This window comes from Notolepis coatsorum, assembly GCF_963971535.1.
Source record: "Notolepis coatsorum genome assembly, chromosome: 4".
Taxonomy (NCBI): domain Eukaryota; kingdom Metazoa; phylum Chordata; class Actinopteri; order Aulopiformes; family Paralepididae; genus Notolepis; species Notolepis coatsorum.
In genome coordinates, this window is record NC_140168.1 from 201313403 (window position 1) to 201332792 (window position 19390).

At 46.5% G+C, this 19390-nt stretch overlaps 1 protein-coding gene across 1 annotated transcript in view; it reads left to right on the top strand.

The window, feature by feature from the left end:
- Nucleotides 1-2307: 2307 nt before the first annotated feature.
- The window catches only part of sec24d (SEC24 homolog D, COPII coat complex component), a 128785-nt gene continuing 111702 nt past the window's right edge, over nucleotides 2308-19390 (top strand). Inside the window, exons 1-3 of the mRNA XM_084311720.1 lie at nucleotides 2308-2395; nucleotides 5605-5821; nucleotides 9217-9319. Coding sequence (XP_084167846.1) covers nucleotides 5668-5821; nucleotides 9217-9319 — 257 coding nt within the window. The 5' untranslated portion in view covers nucleotides 2308-2395; nucleotides 5605-5667. The remainder of the gene's footprint in view (nucleotides 2396-5604; nucleotides 5822-9216; nucleotides 9320-19390) is intronic.

Here is a 19390-nt window from a genome sequence, read left to right on the forward strand (position 1 = left end):
ACAGATAGAAAGCTAGTTTCTTGAGTAATTGTAGTCAAGGTAAAAACTAAACAAAGTTGACTCATCCATGTGGTTAGCAACAGGCCTTGCTTTGTGTGACAAGGCCTCTGTGTCTTCCTTTGGGGATTTTGAGCGTAGACCTAAAGCCTAAGATAAGATAAGATAAGACATTTCTTTATTGATCCCCATGGGGAAATCCGGGCGTCATAGCAGCATGGGGGAGGGGAGATACAGCTATGGGCAGGGTATCAGAAAAAGAGGGTCGGGCTTGAGGTAGGTCAACTGGACCAACTTTATTAACAGATTGCAGAAGAATCAAGAATCAAGAGGTTTATTTGTCACATACATACCAGGGCATACAGTGAAATGCGGGTGGTCATGTCCGCATCGATTGTGCATAATACAATGATAAAATAGACATAGAAAAAAAACAGGTAAGACATAAGATGTGCATGATAAAAATAGATATGCTAAATTCCTGTACGGCTCAATACAAACAACTGCTAAGAGGATGCAGACCAGAAAAATACTTTTGTCTTGTTTACATAAGGGTCATCCATTTTCAATTCATCAAGACATTTATGACATACAAGACATACAAATATACAGTACTATGTAAGAAAAAAAAGGTCATAAAAAAATTAGTGCTGTCAATCGATTAAAATATTTAACTTGATTAATCGCATGATTGTCCATAGTTAACTCGCGATTAATCACAATTTAATCGCATTTTCTTTTTTTTTACCATAAACTGATATTTTTCAAGTTTTAATACTCTTATAAACATGAGAGTCAACAAATGCTTGCTTTATGCAGCCATTTAACACAAAGGATGACCTATCTCTCTCTCACACACACACACACACACACACACACACACACACACACACACACACACACACACACACACACACACACACACACACACACACACACACACACTCACACTCACACTCACACTCACACACACACACACACACACTTTGAGTCAGAAACAAACATAGTATCAATGAGAGTATCAATAATACACCTGAGTGAAGTCTAATTAAAAAGTTAAAAAAGTTAAAAAAAAAAGATTTTTGAATAAAAGAATCGCGAGTTAAAGAAAATAGTGGCGTTATCAATCGGGCGATAACGCGTTAATACCGCGTTAACTTTGACAGCCTTAAAAAAAACAAAGAAGCAGCCCACCGTGGCTCTATCAACTTGTGAAGCCGAATATATGGCTCTAGCTATGACCATACAGGAGTGTATTTATCTGGAACAACTGCTCGAAGGGATGGATATCTATGTATATAAGAAGACTGTTGTTTACGAGGACAACCAGGGAGCCATTGCGATTGCTAGAAACCCTGTGTGCCGACAGAGATGTAAAAATACCATTTCATCAGATCTGTCATCAGAGAAGAAAGGATGACACTGATGTATTGTCCAACGGACGACATGGTAGCAGACGCTATGACGAAACCTGCTTCCAAATTGAAATTGAAGAGATTTGCAGAGGCCATGTTTGGTGTGTAGATATTGACTGCCATATTCTTTTTGATGTTTTTGGAGTATATTATTTCCTTTGTAAAATGTCTTTCGAAGAAGTTACCCAGTATGCTAATACAAACCTAAGTGGGAGTGTTGAAGTCAGAGGTTCTAGGTAGGATTGTTAGTAACTGTCTAACTGCATATATAACTGTTTCCACTAGAGGGCGGTCTAGGCGGAGCCACTCAGGGACACCACCAGGTGGCGAGTATAAATAGAGATGTCTCCTCCCATTCTTTCTCTTCCCCCACCTACCTCTCATGAGAAGGATTCATGTGTTACTGCTCTGCCATGTGAATAAATAAACCACGCCAGTTAAGGCTCAAGATAGAAACCATGCCTCTTGACCACATTATTGTCGCCCTATAGCCTGATTCTGTCAACAGTTATGAATTGAACCCTGCTGTAAACAAGCCGAAAGTCTCTCTGGTCTGCATCCCCTTAACAATTGTATGTATTGAGCTGTACTGTTCCTTACCCATTCAGCAATCTGTTAATAAAGTTTTCAATCAATCAAGCAATCAATTGCCCCCTTCCCCTCACGAGCCCCATGCAACGCGGAAGTGCAGTGGTCTCCCCCTTCCCCTCACGAGCTCCATGCAACGCGGAAGTGCAGTGGTTTCCCCCATAGATATAATTATCTATGGTCTCCCCCTTCCCCTCACGAGCTCCATGCAACGCGGAAGTGCAGTGGTCTATCTATGCTGACGTGTAGGGTTTCCCCACAGGTTCGCGCGTGCGCAGAGCCCACCTTGCGTGACACCGCTCGGTACTGTAGCCCGGCGCTGTGGTGGAGTTTGACGTGGCACTCCGCTTCCACTATCAGGACAGGATTCACACCATATACTGCCCACAATCCAGGTAAATATCACTATTTAATAACAGAGAAAGATAAACTAGAGAGTGTTTTATCTGTAGATGTTGAGGTAGGTATGATGAGCCGCTCTTTGCTTCTTCGGCTGCTATGGAAACTTTGGAGCAATTTCCGTGTTGAGATGTTTTGTAATAACGTTGTTATTATTATCTATTGTAAATATTAAGCATTCCTCTCTTGCGTTGAGAAATACAGACGGTATATATATATATATATGTATATGTCTCTGTCTGGCTGGGAGTTCATGTAAAAGACAGAGAGGGATAATATGCTCATATTTGTATTGTAGCCATCATCATAACGGTGTTTGACGTGGCAATTCTGGGCAGTGGCTGACCTGCTCATCATAGCAATATTGGTCTTACTCTTATTATTAACATGAGCTGTATTTGGGATGTTTCTGTCTTAATTAGCGTTGATTTCTGTTATAATGTGGATACATTTCAAGAGATCTGATAACTGCTAGTCTGCCTTTGTGGCCCAATTAAGTTAGACTGTTTGAAACAGCTGCCACAGAGTTCACCATCTCCTGTTACAAAATAAATAATAACAAATGAACACGTATGATTGACAAGGGTATAGGGTATGCTCATGTAATTACACCCATTACTTACTAGTTAGGTCCAACAACAAAACTAATTTAGCTGGTAACACGCCTATAGCTCACACAGGCCTTATTATTAAATGTCTCTATACTGTTGCCTAACACTTAGTTACTCTTAACTGTATTCAACCCTGAAGCCCAACTACAGGCCTAGAAGCAGGCCTGTAGGATTTGATATTGCCAAAAATCTCGATTTAGCTTAAGTCTGGAGAGACTTTAAAGGAAGGTATCACAATGCATGCACTCTGCCACTGATAATAAACAGAAATGAACAACAAAGGCAGACTCCTGCAGAGTCACTTTTGTTATCAAAAATGGTTCCGCCTTATCTTTCGATTGTGCAGGTGTCAAGGTCCGCATCGCCTGGTGACGTTTTTCCTTGAGGTCAAATACCAATTACGTGTGCTGTCTTTCACAGACGTACACAAATTGGATAGGAATTATAAGCCAAAATGATGAGGAAGGAAATAATTGCATCACTGTCTAAAACTGAGATTAGCAATTCTGGTTTCTGAGAACCGTCCACTCTATATAATCTCTGGGCATAATCTCTGGGCACGCTGCTGGCCAGTATGACTTACTACCATTATTGCCTATATCACTGTACATATTAATACTACAACTCTGTACATACATCTGATTAGCAGCACTGGTACTCAGTAGTACTAATCTATATATTTTATACCCAGTTTAATCACCTGTACATTGTATATTACTGTTGCACTTTACTGTTACATTTGCACTCTGGTTGGATGCCGAACTTCTTTTCATTGTACTGTACTTGTGCCGTACAGGATGATGACATTGACAATACATTTGAATCTAATCTAATATGTCTCCCTGCAAAGCGTCATCAGAGATGCTCTTTTATTCTTTATTCTGAGCGTTTACGTCTTATTAATAATAATAATAGATTTATTTTATATAGCGCCTTACATAAAGTATCTCAAGGCGCTTTACACGCATTACATTATGGTACATGGACAAACACAGTACATGAACTTTCACAATGACAACATGGTGGGGATACTACAGAGAAAGGGAGACAGCTTATAGACAAAACGGAGAGAAAATTAAAATAAATAATACTACTAAAATATAAGTGTGTACAGAAGTGAAAATGTAAGTGATGCAGCGGTTGGAGTGAGGGTATGCAAGGTTGAACAGGTGGGTTTTGGGGCTTCTTTGATGTGTAATGGGAGTTGATTCCAAAAGTTGTTAATGAATGTGGCAGCTGAGCTATCTAAGCTGAAAGTGTGGTTTGATGCAAATAAATGATCATTAAATATAAAGAAAACCAAATTCATGATATTTGGTAAACGTGATATACAAGAAAACACACCGGTTGAACTAATGATTGATAGTATTAAACTATAGAAAGGGTATTTGAGAATACATTTCTGGGTGTAATAATAGACCACAAACTTAACTGGAAACCTCAAGTCAAATATGTCAGAACAAAATTGGCACGAAGTGTTGTTGTTTTATGTAAGATAAGACACATTCTGAACCAAAAAACACTGTATACACTGTACTGTACGCTATTCCTTCCATATATGAACTACTCGTGCGGAAGTGTCGGGTAACACCTACAAAAGCACTCTACAACCAATATGCACCATGCAAAAAAAAGCAATAAGAATAGTCAACAATGTTGGATATTATGAACACACAAATCACTTATTTATAAAGCTACAAACATTGACATTTATGGACCTAGTTGATTTCAAAACTGCTCTCATTGTATACAAAGCCAGATATAAATACATTCAAAGATGGTTCAGAGACAGGGAAGGATAATATAATTTAAGCGGGAGAGGGAATCTTAAACAACCAATGGTACACACTACGCTGAAAAGCATGTGCATATCCATTTGTGGAGTGAAGTTGTGGAATGATTCACCTGAATACATCAAAATGAGTAAACATATTGCACAATTTAAAAAGCAGCTTAAAAAATACACATTAGAGAAATATAGAATTGAGTAGAGTAATGTGGATAAACAAAGTAATGCTATATTGTGTTACTGTATGTAGAGTGGTATTGTACTATTTACTGCTGTCAAGTGACTCAAGTTTTTTCTTTTTGTACTATAAGTCAAAGTATAGTATATAATGTATTATACTAAATTATGTTAAATCAAGTAAAATGTAATGGAAGAAAAAAAATGTAAATGTAAGGGGGTAGGGATCAATAAGCTTAGCTTCCCTCTACTCCCTTTTTGAACATGTCAACAAACTAACTACATTGCTCTTGACTTTTTGCTTAATTTCTTTTTCATTATGATTGTTATGTATGACGGAGCTTGATATTAGGATTTGTTTGGAGGAATATGGAGAATACATGTTCAAAAATAAACTGTTTCATTCATTCATTCATTCATTCATTAATTCATTAATTCATTCATTCATTCATTCATTCATTCATTCATTCATTCATTCATTCATTCATTCATTCATTCATTCATCCCAGAGTCGGGGAGCAGAGGAGGAGAATGATTTGTTTTCTGTGGACTTAAGGCGGTAGTGTAGTGTGGTGTGCTCAGAAGGGCTAAGTTTTTGTCTTTCCGTTGCATCTTCCCCACGTCGCAGGTCATCAGAACTCATCCGTGTTGTTGGCATGAGAGAAGACCCTAACAGTCGCTCCGCCATAGAATGAGTCAACAGGGTTATGTCGCCACTCCCCCGTACTCTCAGGCCCAGCCCGGGATGGGGGGCTACCCCGCGGGCTTCGGGTCCGGTCCGGCCCAGCCCCTGTACGGACACTACGGGGGACAGCCACAGGGGTTCTCGGCTCCGCCCCCCACAGGTGAGGTCCTGCTTAGGGATGCACCGATCCGATATTGGTATCGGTATCGGCCGTCGATATCAGTAAAATAGCTGGATCGGGTATAAATAAATAAGAAATAAAATAAGAAATAACCATTCAGTACATTTATATCTGTGTTCATTTGTTACATTTAGTTTCACTAAGTTAGGAAAGTAATGTTTTAAGTCAAGCCTGATGTTGCCTTGCACAAAAGAATGATCCCAGTCTCTTCCACACAGTGACAGTGAGGCATACAGTTTATTAATTGAATGAATGAAGTTTATTTTCTGTATTTGTTTACAACAAATCAAAACACACACTTGTGATCCTTTACAATTCTTAAAAACGAAATATATTTTAATATAAAAAAAAAAATAACGTGGATAAAATGTATTTTTGTTTTTAACTTTTTTGTTAAAAAAAATTGGACAATGGGTGTCGGATCGGTATCGGGACTGAAAAAGTCGGATAGGTGCATCCCTCCTGCTGCCTGCTGCCCTCTAGGGCGTGTATTTTCACTCAGGCAGCACGTCAAGGACTCTTAAGCTCCGGCTTTGACAGGTCTGGTCTTGTCACCTGAAAGGTGTACAGGGTATACGACTCAAGTTTTAATACTTTGTTATTATTTGTTGGGTCTCTCTCCAGAGCGTACGGGTGAAATAAGATATACGATTGATGAATAGGCGTAGATTTAGGCCCCCCCTAAAGCTATGCCTATGCATCAATCTTATATCTTATTTCACAGATATAATTATGATTCAGCTGCGGTTGTTATGTACCGTTTACCCCTGTTAAACTGTAGCGGGAGTCAGCGAGGCTCAAAGGCGTAGCTTTGGGGGGGGGTTCCAGGGGACATGTCCCCCTCAATATTGAGAAGAGGTAAATTGATCCCCCTCAAAAATATAGCTAATATGAAAGACAACCCCCTCCCCAAAAGAGGTAAATAAAATAAGGGCGTAAAACCATTTATATATCCTCCTTACCTTTAACTATATATTAACCAACACTCTCAGACACCCCTCTACAGGACCGTACCATCTCAACCTTGCAGACGTGCCTCTCATAAAAATGTGTTTGCCACTCAAAACCTCTGGGTGAAACCAAACCTACTCCCTTGGATTGATGTAATGATTCACACATGTCACATACTCTGGACTGGAGGCTGGTCAGACTAGTGAAATGTTTGGCTGAATCAAATGCATTGAAATACTCAGGGTCTACATTTTTTCCCCACACTTTGAAACCTGCCCTGCATTCACTCCTGTTTGCAGTTTAAAGTGTGAATCAACAAGAACAATTCAACAATAGAACAACAGAAGATTTGTGTAGTTCTGTTTCTTCCAGCATGGCTGCCTGTAAGTTACCATTGGTAGCCACTTTATTTATTTTTAATTTTTTTTTATCTCTCTTTCTCCGATTTTCTCTGTTTTCTCCCCGTCCCAATTTAGTCGTTGTGCCAATTCCCCCCCTCCCCTACCTGGTTGTTGTGCGCATGTTCTCTTACTGGTCGGTACAAGGGAACCCTGAAGTATCCGCACGCTTCCTCCGACACGTGCGACGACAGCCAGTGGCTCTCTTCTCACCTGGCAGCGAGGGCTCTCATTGGTGAAGTGTAACGCGTGGGAGGTCACGCTGCCTTCCTCAAGTCCTGCCTCCGCTGAGCAAGCGCCCAGACCTGACCTGTAGGCGTCGCTGTCCACAACGCCAGTTTCCCACCCACGGCTTCCCTCCCCCTAACCCAGCCAAACGAGTTAGTATAGCGATCAGCCCAAGCCAAGGCAATGCTGACTCCGGGACTCGAGACCGCAGCCTCTTGCATTGGTGACGAGCGCAATCTCCGCTATGCCACCTGACCGCCAATTGGTAGCCACTTTCAAAAGAAAATGCATAATTTCTGTGCAGTGCTGCACAGAGGTAAAAAGAGCAGGTAAAACACTGGAAAAGCCTGATATTACTGTTCTACTGTGACTTGTTTACAAGATCCAGTAATAAGACACCAAATTATGTTCTGGTTGATATATTTTTCATATATCAACTGTTGTCTTTTCTACACGCCATGCCATGTAATGCTTGTAATGTTACAGGCAGCCATGTTGGAAGATAGAGAACTACACAGACATTCCGTGCGAGACCTCTATTAGTTGTGGTTAATATGATCCATTTTGACCTCAGTGCAAGCTTTGTTCATTATGAATATAATATAATAGAATAGAATAGAATAGAATAGAATAGAATAGAAATACTTTATTCATCCCGAGGGAAATTTGGCACTACAAATCGTTCACAGTAAACAGTAAACATTTAGGTAGACAAAACAAAGTCCCTAATAAGAATAAAAATAAGCCTAAGAATAAAGAATAAAATAAGCCTAAGAATAAAATATGTTATCTATATACATTCAAATATAAAATATACATTAAAAATATACAGACATCTACAGTAAGTGTACAGTAAGTGTAATATTGAACAATGTTGTTTTAAAAGTAAAAGTAAAATTCCAGGAAGATGGTAACTGTCACCCTGAGGCACAGTGATGCATTGCAAAGTCTGATGGCTGTCGGAATGAAGGACTTCCTGTGCCGTTCAGTGCTACATCTTGGGAGTCATAGTCTAACACTGAACGTGCTCCTTCTGTCCATAGATATATATAGAACACATAGATATATATAGAACACTAGATAGCTTCCCGCGCTGCCGGCCAATGGAGAGCGACGTCACTGAACCGCCGCCATCTTGCTCCAGTTAGCCTTGAGTGAGAGTGAGTGAGCTGCACAGACAAAAATACTCGTAACTCGCTTAAATATTGACGGATTTACAAACGGTTTGGTTTATTACAAGCATTATTAACGTGGCTATGATTCAAGCGGTTTGTAAAAAAAAACATCTTATTTTTTTTTATAAGTATGCAGTATCATAACAACATCTTTGATGTTTATAGCAAACCAACCCGTTTGTAAATCCGTCAATATTTCAGCGAGTTATGAGTATTTTTGTCTGTGCAGCTCACTCACTCTCACTCAAGGCTAACTGGAGCAAGATGGCGGCGGTTCAGTGACGCTGGTGACTCCTCCTTAAGCTATCTAGTGTTCTATAGATATCTATGCTTCTGTCAGCCAAGTGTGTATAGTGGGTGGTAGGGGTTGTCCCTGATGGCATGGAGTGCGTGTTCATTTAATGGAAAAGCATTATCTGTCTGCGTCTATAGCCCAAACGTGTCCTAGTCCTGCCAGAGATTGTCATTGTCAACTAGCTGTTGGCCAAAAACACCTCTCCCAGAGTTTTAAGCTAGGCTAGTGGTCCATATCAGCTTCCAGTCATTTGTGCTAAGCTAGGCTGCTAACATTTAGTACTTGTTTTGACATTAAACTAAGCATTTACACCATTATACCGCGCAGGTATGATGAAACTACCTGCGCCGACCCCGGCTGCTATGCCTCCAGCGGTTGCCAGTCATTACAACCCAAACGTCCAGCAGAACGGCGCTCACCCACAACAAAGGTAACCATCTCCACACACAGGGAAGGGGAGTTAACACTTTCAGAGCCGGCCGTGTTTTCCTTTTTACCCCCTTGAATGCCCATCATCCACTTCAATGTTATCGTTAATATCGCCTAATCTATGTTTTAAATTATGGCTATGTGTCTAATCTGCCCGTCGCTTATCAATGACTCATTTTCCAGTCAACATTGTCGAAGCGGATTGTTTTTTTATCGGTTCATTTCCGTTTTATAGCATCTTGAAAATCCCATAATAAACGGAATATTCTAGAATACACAAAAAACTCATTTTTCGGCCTATTTATGAATCGTTTTCAAATAAACGCTAGATTATCCATAGTATATGTGTACGTATGCATGCTATATAGGCGATCTGATATCTGATCTGATATATTTCCTGATCGCTCGCACAGCCAAACAGCCATATCACACGTAGGGGAAAAGCTTATATCTCCGTGAAAACAGGTCTGATTATCCTAAGACTGGTAAAATAGATTCCTTACCTGAGATCAGATGGTATCCAAAAAGATTATTCCAATTCCTGATCGCCATTCCAAAAATGTATCCTTTTATTGATCCAATGCTACATTATCCACAATGACTGGGATCATCTCCGGTTACATGCGTGAGAAGTAAAATGTGGATTCCGGATTTTTTTTTCTCATCCATTTTCATTGAGTCCATTCCAAAAGGGTGAATTACCATCTGGGAGACGATAGGGGCGCTTTTTTCACATCTGAGCTCCTGATGGGGCTGGTTTCCCAACGGTAGACTCGGTTGATGAAATATGAATTCAGATCGCTAATAAAAAAATAAAACGATATTTGTCGTCGTGGGCATTCAGGGGGCGGGCTGATAACACGTGTTATGTCGTCCGTGGCATCCAATTAACCCATTCTCTGCCACCACTTTGATCATCCTACCATTCTCTGCCAGTACTATAAGTCTATGGAGATGTTCACCTTCTTTGCAGGGCTATAACTTTTTAAATTGTATTGCTAAATTGACATTACTATGGCTATGGCCCATTCAACATCGATTAGCTATCGTTCAGGATGTAGGAACGTTTTGCTTTTTCATTCACACATTCATACGAAAATACCGTCTAGAGTATAAATATGTTTTTATCGTTTTCTGCAGTATTTCCTAGAACGTGAGATATAGACATAAATGCATATATTAGATTATCAAATGCCGTTTGATACCGATAACGTTTATATTAAAAATTTCAACTGTACATGGTCCTAAGCGTTATGACTGATCATCCGTGGGTGAACGGAGGGGGGGGGGGGGTTGTTTATAATTCCGTGACCGACGTTAAATGATTTATGTAGTATGGGTGATATATAGATCAGAGCAGTTTGTATCGAAAATGATAAAGAAAAACGCTGAAACTCACGGCAGCTTCCTCGTAGCGATGGGCGATGAGAGTGGAGCAAACAGATCCCAGTTATGTGATGTGGATCGATGCGATCCAGTTCCGGTTTGTATAATACTAATATACGCCCAAATCATGTGGATTATTGAGTTATGGCAAATATCCATATCCACGGTGTGTGTCTTGTGTCCAGGGACGATAAACGAGTGGCCGGACGGAATAGGGAGACGCACTGGTATCACAAGAGATCCACTTCCGGCCACCAGGTGCCGGTATTGAAGCGTTGCAGAGTTGTGATGGCTCCCGCAGCATATGACAACGCTCCGTGGATGAAATATGAATTCCATGACGAAAATATGAAATATGAACTTGAAACACGCTGTACAGCGATATTGGCAGACAACGCATGGCGGGCAATAACGCTGAACAGCGATTTTGGCGGATAATGGGTTAAAGGGGCAGTTCACAAAAAAACGAAAATAATGCTGATTTATTTTGCACATCATCTCACGCACATCCAAAAGCTCTAAATAGTTTTGCGCATATTAATTTAGATTGACAGTTATTGAGAGTAAAGGAGTTTGAATGTGGCCACCAGTGATGTCATTGGGGACACTGAATCCTTGTGTTGTGTTAATTACAGCTCCATGAAATAATTTACATGAAAAAATAACAATACTTTGTCTTATAGGGACTGCTACCTTATCATTTCATTGAGCTGTAATTAACACAACACAATGATTCAATGTCCCCGATTGATTGATTGAAAATGTTATTAACAGATTGCAGAATGGGTACAATACAGTACGGCTCAATACACACAATTGTTAAGGGGATGCAGACCAGAGAAAGACTTTTGTCTTGTTTACATCAGGGTCCCCCATTTTCAAGTCATCATAACCTTTAAGACATACACGACATACAGATATACAGTACTGTTACTGTGAGAACTGGAGTCTGGAGCACAGCCCAATTGCTGAATACACGAGAAGAGAAAGGGAGCGGTTTCAAGGGTGTTTAATTGAATTGAGCAACACAGGAATTGGGGGGGAAAATAGAACGGGGTTAATGTTCTGTCCTGTGGCTGCCACGGCGGCAGTGAGCGAGCAAGCGGTCCTGGTGCTTGTCGGGGGAGCTGCTGGGGGGGCAGCGGGTGAATAGGGGTTCCTCTCAGGAACAGGTGACGTCCAGACAGGGACGCTGGAGCTGCTGGGTGGCAGCGGGAGATAGGTGTTCCTCTCGGGAACAGGTGACGTCCAGACAGGGACGCTGGAGCTGCTGGGTGGCAGCGGGAGATAGGTGTTCCTCTCGGGAACAGATGACGTCCAGACAGGGACGACGGTCCTTTGGGGCACAGGAGAGAAACGGGTTAGAGTAAGCCAATACACGGAGGGTATCTAGCAGTAGAGCTTGTGGCAGAGACGTCGTACCTGGGCAGTGGTAATTAATACCACGACAGCTTCTGGTCAGCGTCGAGGTGTAGATATAGTCCCCTCATCAGGGGAGGATAGGGTGCAGCTGGGGAGAGTGGTGTGCTTGCCCGTGTGTGAATTAGGGGGATGGAATACAGCTGGGTGAATGAGGGTGAAGGAAGGGGTGACTGAAGAAAGAGAGGATGATGAGGAGTGCGCAGTGGATAGAGAGGGGGATGAAGAGGAGCGTGTGGAGGACGTGAGGGGAAAAGGAGGGGGAGTGAAGTAGGCCCGTGCTGTGATTATGACAGGACCCCCCCCCTCGACGGGCGCCTCCCGGCGGCCCAGGCTTGTCAGGGTGAGCCCGATGAAAGTCCTGGACGAGAGTTGGGTCCAGGATCATTGGCCGGGAGATCCAGCTCCGCTCCTCCGGGCCGTAGCCCTCCCAGTCGACCAGGTACTGGAAGCCGCGGCCGCGTCGCCGCACGGCCAGCAACTCCCGGACCACGTAGGCCGGGTGGTCGTCTATCACCAGCGGAGGAGGGGGCTCTGGAGCAGGGGGAGACAGGGGACTGGAGACCACCGGTTTGAGCTGGGAGACATGGAAGGAAGGCGCATATGGGGGGGGAGCTACAGCTTGACAACAGAGGGATTAATGAGGGACAGGACCTTGTAGGGCCCCACGAAACGGGGGGTTAGCTTTCGTGAGACGGATTTGAGAGGCAGGTCCCGAGACGAGAGCCATACCATCTGACCTGGTACATAGGCGGGAGCCGGGGTCCGGTGGCGGTCGGCGAAGCGCCGGTTCTGGTCCGCAGTCCGGAGCACCGCAGCCCTCGTCTCCTCCCAGATCGTCCTGCAGCGACGGAGATGGTCCTGTACCGATGGTACGGCGATCTCCTCTTCCTGGGCAGGGAACAGCGGGGGTTGGTAGCCCAAAGATGACTCAAAGGGGGACTGACCTGTGGCCGCCGAAGAGAGGGAATTGTGGGCGTATTCCACCCACGGCAGGAAGGCCGGAGGGGTCCCGGGCTGTCACGCAGCGGAGTGCGGATCCCAGGTCCTGGTTGGCCCGCTCCGACTGGCCGTTGGTCTGAGGGTGGAACCCGGAGGAGAGGCTGACCGTGGCCCCCAGAGCCCGACAGAACGCCCTCCAGACCTGGGATATAAACTGAGGGCCTCTGTCGGAGACGATGTCAGCTGGGATCCCATGGAGCCGGAAGACGTGGAGTACCATCAGGTCAGCAGTCTCTGCAGCAGAGGGGAGTTTGGGGAGAGCAACGAAGTGCACAGCCTTTGAGAAACGGTCAACAATGGTGAGGATGGCAGTGTTACCGTGTGAGAGGGGAAGGCCGGTGACGAAGTCCAGGGCGACGTGCGACCAGGGCCGACCGGGGACTGGGAGTGGACGAAGGAGTCCGGCGGGCGGTCGGTGGGAGGCCTTCGCACGAGCACACACGGTGCAGGCCAGGACGAAAGCGCGGGTGTCCTCTCTCATGGTGACCCACCAGAAGTGCCTCTTCAGCAGAGATAGTGTCCGGTCGATCCCCGGGTGGCACGCGAACCGGGAAGTGTGAACCCACTCGAGCACCTGGGAGCGGACGAGGTCAGGGACAAAAAGCCGGTTAGGTGGACCGTTACCTGGGTCCGGCTGGGCACGCTGTGCCTCCCTGACGACGGACTGGATCTCCCAGGTGGCGGTGGCCACCAGACAGGAGGTAGAGAGGATAGTGTCGGGGTGTGTGGACCCCTCCTCAGGGACGAACTGCCGGGAGAGGGCGTCTGGCTTGGTGTTCTTGGAACCAGGCCGGTAGGTCAGGGTGAAGTTAAACCTAGCGAAGAACAGCGCCCAGCTAGCCTGGCGAGAGTTCAGGCGCTTGGCCGTTGAGACGTAGGCGAGGTTCTTGTGGTCCGTCCAAACCAGGAAGGGGACCTCCGATCCCTCCAGCCAGTGCCTCCATTCCTCCAGGGCTAGCTTGACCGCCAGGAGCTCCAGGTTCCCGATGTCGTAGTTGACCTCGGCTGGGGTCAGGCGGCGTGAGAAAAAGGCGCAGGGGTGCAGCTTCTGGTCGGTGGCAGAGCGCTGGGAAAGAACCGCCCCTACTCCGGTGCAGGAGGCGTCCACCTCCACCACGAACTGGCGGGACGTGTCCGGCTGGACGAGGATGGGAGCGGTGGTGAAGCGCCGGCGCAGCTCGGCGAAGGCGGAGTCCACTGCGTCGGACCAGACGAAGGGCACCGAAGGCGAGGTGAGTTGGGTGAGAGGCGCCGCGACCAGGCTGTAGTCCCTGATGAAGCGCAGATAAAAGTTGGCGAATCCCAGGAAGCGTTGGAGCTGTTTAACGTTGGTGGGACGGGGCCAGTCGGACACCGCTCTGATCTTCTCGGGGTCCGCCCGGATCTTGCCGCCCTCTATAATGTAGCCAAGGAAGCCGATGGAGGAGACGTGGAACTCACACTTCTCCGCCTTGACAAACAGCTTGTTCTCTAGAAGACGCTGGAGGACCCGGCGGACGTGCTGGACATGCTCCTCCATGGAGCGGGAGAAGATCAGGATGTCATCTAGGTAGACGAATACGGAGCGGTGGAGTACATCACAGAGAACGTCATTGACGAGGGCCTGGAAGACAGCAGGGGCGTTGGTCAGACCGAAAGGCATTACCTTGTACTCGAAGTGGCCGAGTGGTGTCTTGAAGCCCATCTTCCACTCGTCTCCTTCCCGCATGCGGACAAGATGGTAGGCGTTCCTGAGGTCCAGTTTTGTGAAGATGGTGGCACCTTGCAGGGGCTCAAAAGCAGAGTCGATTAAAGGTAGGGGGTATTTGTTCTTTACCGTGATGTTGTTGAGACCCCGGTAATCGATACAGGGGCGAAGGGAACGATCCTTCTTGGAAACGAAGAAGAATCCTGCGCCGACAGGAGAAGAAGAGGGGGTGATTATGCCCGAGGCCAGGGATTCGTGAACGTACTTCTCCATTGATTCTCTCTCTGGGCGCGAGAGGTTGAACAGGCGACTAGCGGGGAGTGGCGCCCCGGGGAGTAAATCAATGGCGCAGTCGTATTGGCGATGGGGAGGCAGGGAGAGAGCCTGTTGTTTGCTGAAAACTGCCTTCAAATCGTGGTAGGCCGGCGGAATAGCAGACAGATCTATGTTCTCTTTGGGGGGGTACGAACCGGCGCCCTCTAGTGGTGACCGAGCCGACTGTAGACAAGCAACGTGACAGTGGGTGCTCCAGCTGGTCACCAGGCCGGTAGGCCAATTGATAACGGGATTGTGTAACTTGAGCCAAGGCATGCCAAGAACAATGGGATTGTGGGGAGAGTTGGTAACGTGAAACCGAATACTCTCGCTGTGATTCCCGGATAGCAGAAGGCGAAGGGGTACGGTGTGGCGAGTAATCCGCGTGAGTAGTTTCCCGTTTAACCCCCGGGCGTCGCGGGGTATCGGCAGGGCGGCAGTAGCGATGTTGTAACGGGAGACTACTCCGGCGTCGATGAGGTTCTCGTCGGCCCCTGAGTCAACCAGAGCAGATAACGGGAGTGTTTGGTTATTCAGACACAGCGTGGCGCGGAATAGCATGTTTGGACCAGAGCTGGGAGCGATATCTAAACTCGAACAGACGCCCAGCGCTACTGTCGAGCCCCGTCGTTTGGGCGAAGCGAGCAAGAGGCAACTGAGTGACCCGTTTGACCGCAGTACAGGCATGCTCCAGTAGCGAGCCTGTGTCGGCGTTCGCTGGGAGGGAGGCGTGAGCGGTCGAGATCCATGGGCTCGGAGGACCTATTTTCTTCGGCGCGGGCAGCGCGACGAGGCGGACCGGTTACAGGCGGACGAGTGGTGCTAGCTTTCTCCCGACGACGTTCCCGAAGGCGCAGGTCCAGTTCTCTGGCCAAATGGATTAATTCGCCCAGGGAGGTGGGTCTTTCTTTGGACGCAAGCTCGTCTTTAATAGTGTCATTCAAACCCTGGCGAAAGGCGCCTCGCAACGGTGTGTCCCCCCAGTCGGAGCCGGCGGCGAGGATGTGGAAATCGATAGCGTATTCGCTTACGCTGCGGCTTCCCTGGTGGATAGAAAACAAGCCGGAGGCCCCCTCTGAGTCATCTGGAGGGTGGTCAAACACCTTACGCATGTCGTCGACGTATTGTGAGTACGAATTGCAGAGGAAGGAATTGTTGAAGTGGAGAGCGGTGGCCCATCTCAACGCCGCGCCTGTGAGCAGCGCCGACAGGTAAGCCACTTTAGACCTATCGCTGTGAAATGTGTGGGGTTGTTGTTCGAACACTAACGAGCACTGGAATAAAAACGCACAGCATTTGGAGACGCTTCCGTCATAACGTTCCGGTGCGGGGACAGGGGGTTCCCTATGCGGGGGGCTTGGTGCAGCGGGGGTAGCGGCTGATAAGCCCTGCTGTGACAAGTGTGCCTCGATAAGTTGATACTGTTTTTCTCGCTCAACGGAGTCGAGGGCGAGAGCGGCCAGCTGTGCCGTGACGGCGTCTAGGGAGTGGGCGAGTTGGTCTACCCGGACGGTCTGGCCGTTAATGATACTCACAGACTGCTTCTGAAACTTTTTCCATTCCTCGGTCTCGTGTACAGCTGGTGCTGTCATCTTGGTCGTGGTATTCTGTGAGAACTGGAGTCTGGAGCACAGCCCAATTGCTGAATACACGAGAAGAGAAAGGGAGCGGTTTCAAGGGTGTTTAATTGAATTGAGCAACACAGGAATTGGGGGGGAAAATAGAACGGGGTTAATGTTCTGTCCTGTGGCTGCCACGGCGGCAGTGAGCGAGCAAGCGGTCCTGGTGCTTGTCGGGGGAGCTGCTGGGGGGGCAGCGGGTGAATAAGGGTTCCTCTCGGGAACAGGTGACGTCCAGACAGGGACGCTGGAGCTGCTGGGTGGCAGCGGGAGATAGGTGTTCCTCTCGGGAACAGGTGACGTCCAGACAGGGACGCTGGAGCTGCTGGGTGGCAGCGGGAGATAGGTGTTCCTCTCGGGAACAGGTGACGTCCAGACAGGGACGACGGTCCTTTGGGGCACAGGAGAGAAACGGGTTAGAGTAAGCCAATACACGGAGGGTATCTAGCAGTAGAGCTTGTGGCAGAGACGTCGTACCTGGGCAGTGGTAATTAATACCACGACAGCTTCTGGTCAGCGTCGAGGTGTAGATATAGTCCCCTCATCAGGGGAGGATAGGGTGCAGCTGGGGAGAGTGGTGTGCTTGCCCGTGTGTGAATTAGGGGGATGGAATACAGCTGGGTGAATGAGGGTGAAGGAAGGGGTGACTGAAGAAAGAGAGGATGATGAGGAGTGCGCAGTGGATAGAGAGGGGGATGAAGAGGAGCGTGTGGAGGACGTGAGGGGAAAAGGAGGGGGAGTGAAGTAGGCCCGTGCTGTGATTATGACAGTTACATCCAGACATTTATGACATACAAGATATACAAATATACAGTACTGTTTCTTTACAGACAGAGTTTCTAAAAAAGAATATATACATTTGAGGAGGAAGAAACTGTACATGTAGGTGCTCTTTGAGGGGGTAGGGATTCACATTATTTTACGGCTGTGGGTAGGGCATTCCACATTGTTGTGGCATAATTGCGAAACGTGTTTAGTCCCTTGTTTGAGCCGAATCTGGGTTAGAGAGTTCCCATGTTTGTAGTGGGCGGAGATGGAGCAATAAATACATGTAGTGAGCATATGCATACATGGTCCAGCATGCCGAGGACTATGATTGTCCAGTTCTACACTGCCATCATCCCGTCCATCCTCACCCTCTCCATCATCACCTGGTTCCCTTCAGCCACGGTCAGGGACAAGGCCAAGCTGCAGCGGGTGATACGATCAGCGGAGAGGGTGATCGGCTGCCCCCTTCCCTCCTTCGAGTCCCTACATTCCTCCAGGGCCTTGAGGAGGGAGAGGAAGCTCATGGCAGACCCAGCCCACCCGGGTCACAACCTCTTCACCATGCTACAAGCCGCGCACCATGGTAGGCGGCTACGGCTGCCCAAGACATTAAAGTCCCGCCATAGACTCAGCTTCTTCCCCTCAGCAGCTCGCCTGGTAAACGAGTCAGGTGTCCCCTTGCTCCCCCCCCTCTATGGCGAGCTGCTAGGGCTGGACCTCTGGACTTGAACTGTGCTGCACTGTTTCCATGTCCCTTTTACCACTGCACTTTACTGTCTTATTGTTGTCTCACTGTTCTGTCCTGTTTTGCACTTACTTATTTATTTATCATTATTATTATTATGCTGTTCCTATTTGTGAAAAAATCAATCATTCACTGTAATGTCAAATCACATTCCATTTTGTACCTGTACAAAATGGTGAATAAAGAAATCTGAATCTGAATCTGAATCTGACAGTGGAATCATAGTATATAAGAAAATTGTGAAATTGAGTAATAGATAGAACTACTGCAAGCGTATGGATACAGGATGAGATACAAGACAATAGCTCAGGGCCGTATGCCCCGTGGGGGCAGGAGAAGCCACTCAGAAGGTTCAGCACTGCAGGCCAGACAGAAGGCGATATGAAGTTGTTCCATGGGACCGGTTGAGACAGAGACTGTTACTGATCGCTAATGACTAGGCAGTAAAGCCACTTGTAACAGTTGAACCCTGTCAGCAGAATCCACCCACTGCTGCTGCTGCCAGGGGGACGTTCCTGCAAGTGTTCTTCACGGTGGCAGTGTGTACAGGGTTCGCACGAGGTCCTTGAAGTGCTTAAAGTGCTTGATAAAAAATAATGGAATTCCTTGAAAACAGCTTATTTTTTAACAAGGTGCTTAAAAAGTCATTGGAATTCAAAACAACCATTCACATTGAAAGTTTTGTTCATCCATGATCACATTGTTCTGAATCAAGAAATAGCATTTTTTTTTTTAAATCTAAAGTGTAACTAATTGTCGGTAATTGGTTTTAAGCCATAAATATTGGATCAGATTTCTTCCCCAATAAAAGGAAACGCATTTAAAAGTGAATTGGATCCTTTATATATATATATATTTTTTTGTATCTCTCTTTCTCCGGTTTTTTCTCTGTTTTCTCCCCGTCCCAATTTAGTCGTTGTGCCAATTCCCCCCCCTCCCCTACCTGGTTGTTGTGCGCATGTTCTCCTACTGGTCGGTACAAGGGAACCCTGAAGTATCCGCACGCTTCATCCGACACGTGCGGCGACAGCCAGTGGCTCTCTTCTCACCTGGCAGCGAGGGCTCTCATTGGTGAAGTGTAACGCATGGGAGGTCACGCTGCCTTCCTCAAGTCCTGCCTCCGCTGAGCAA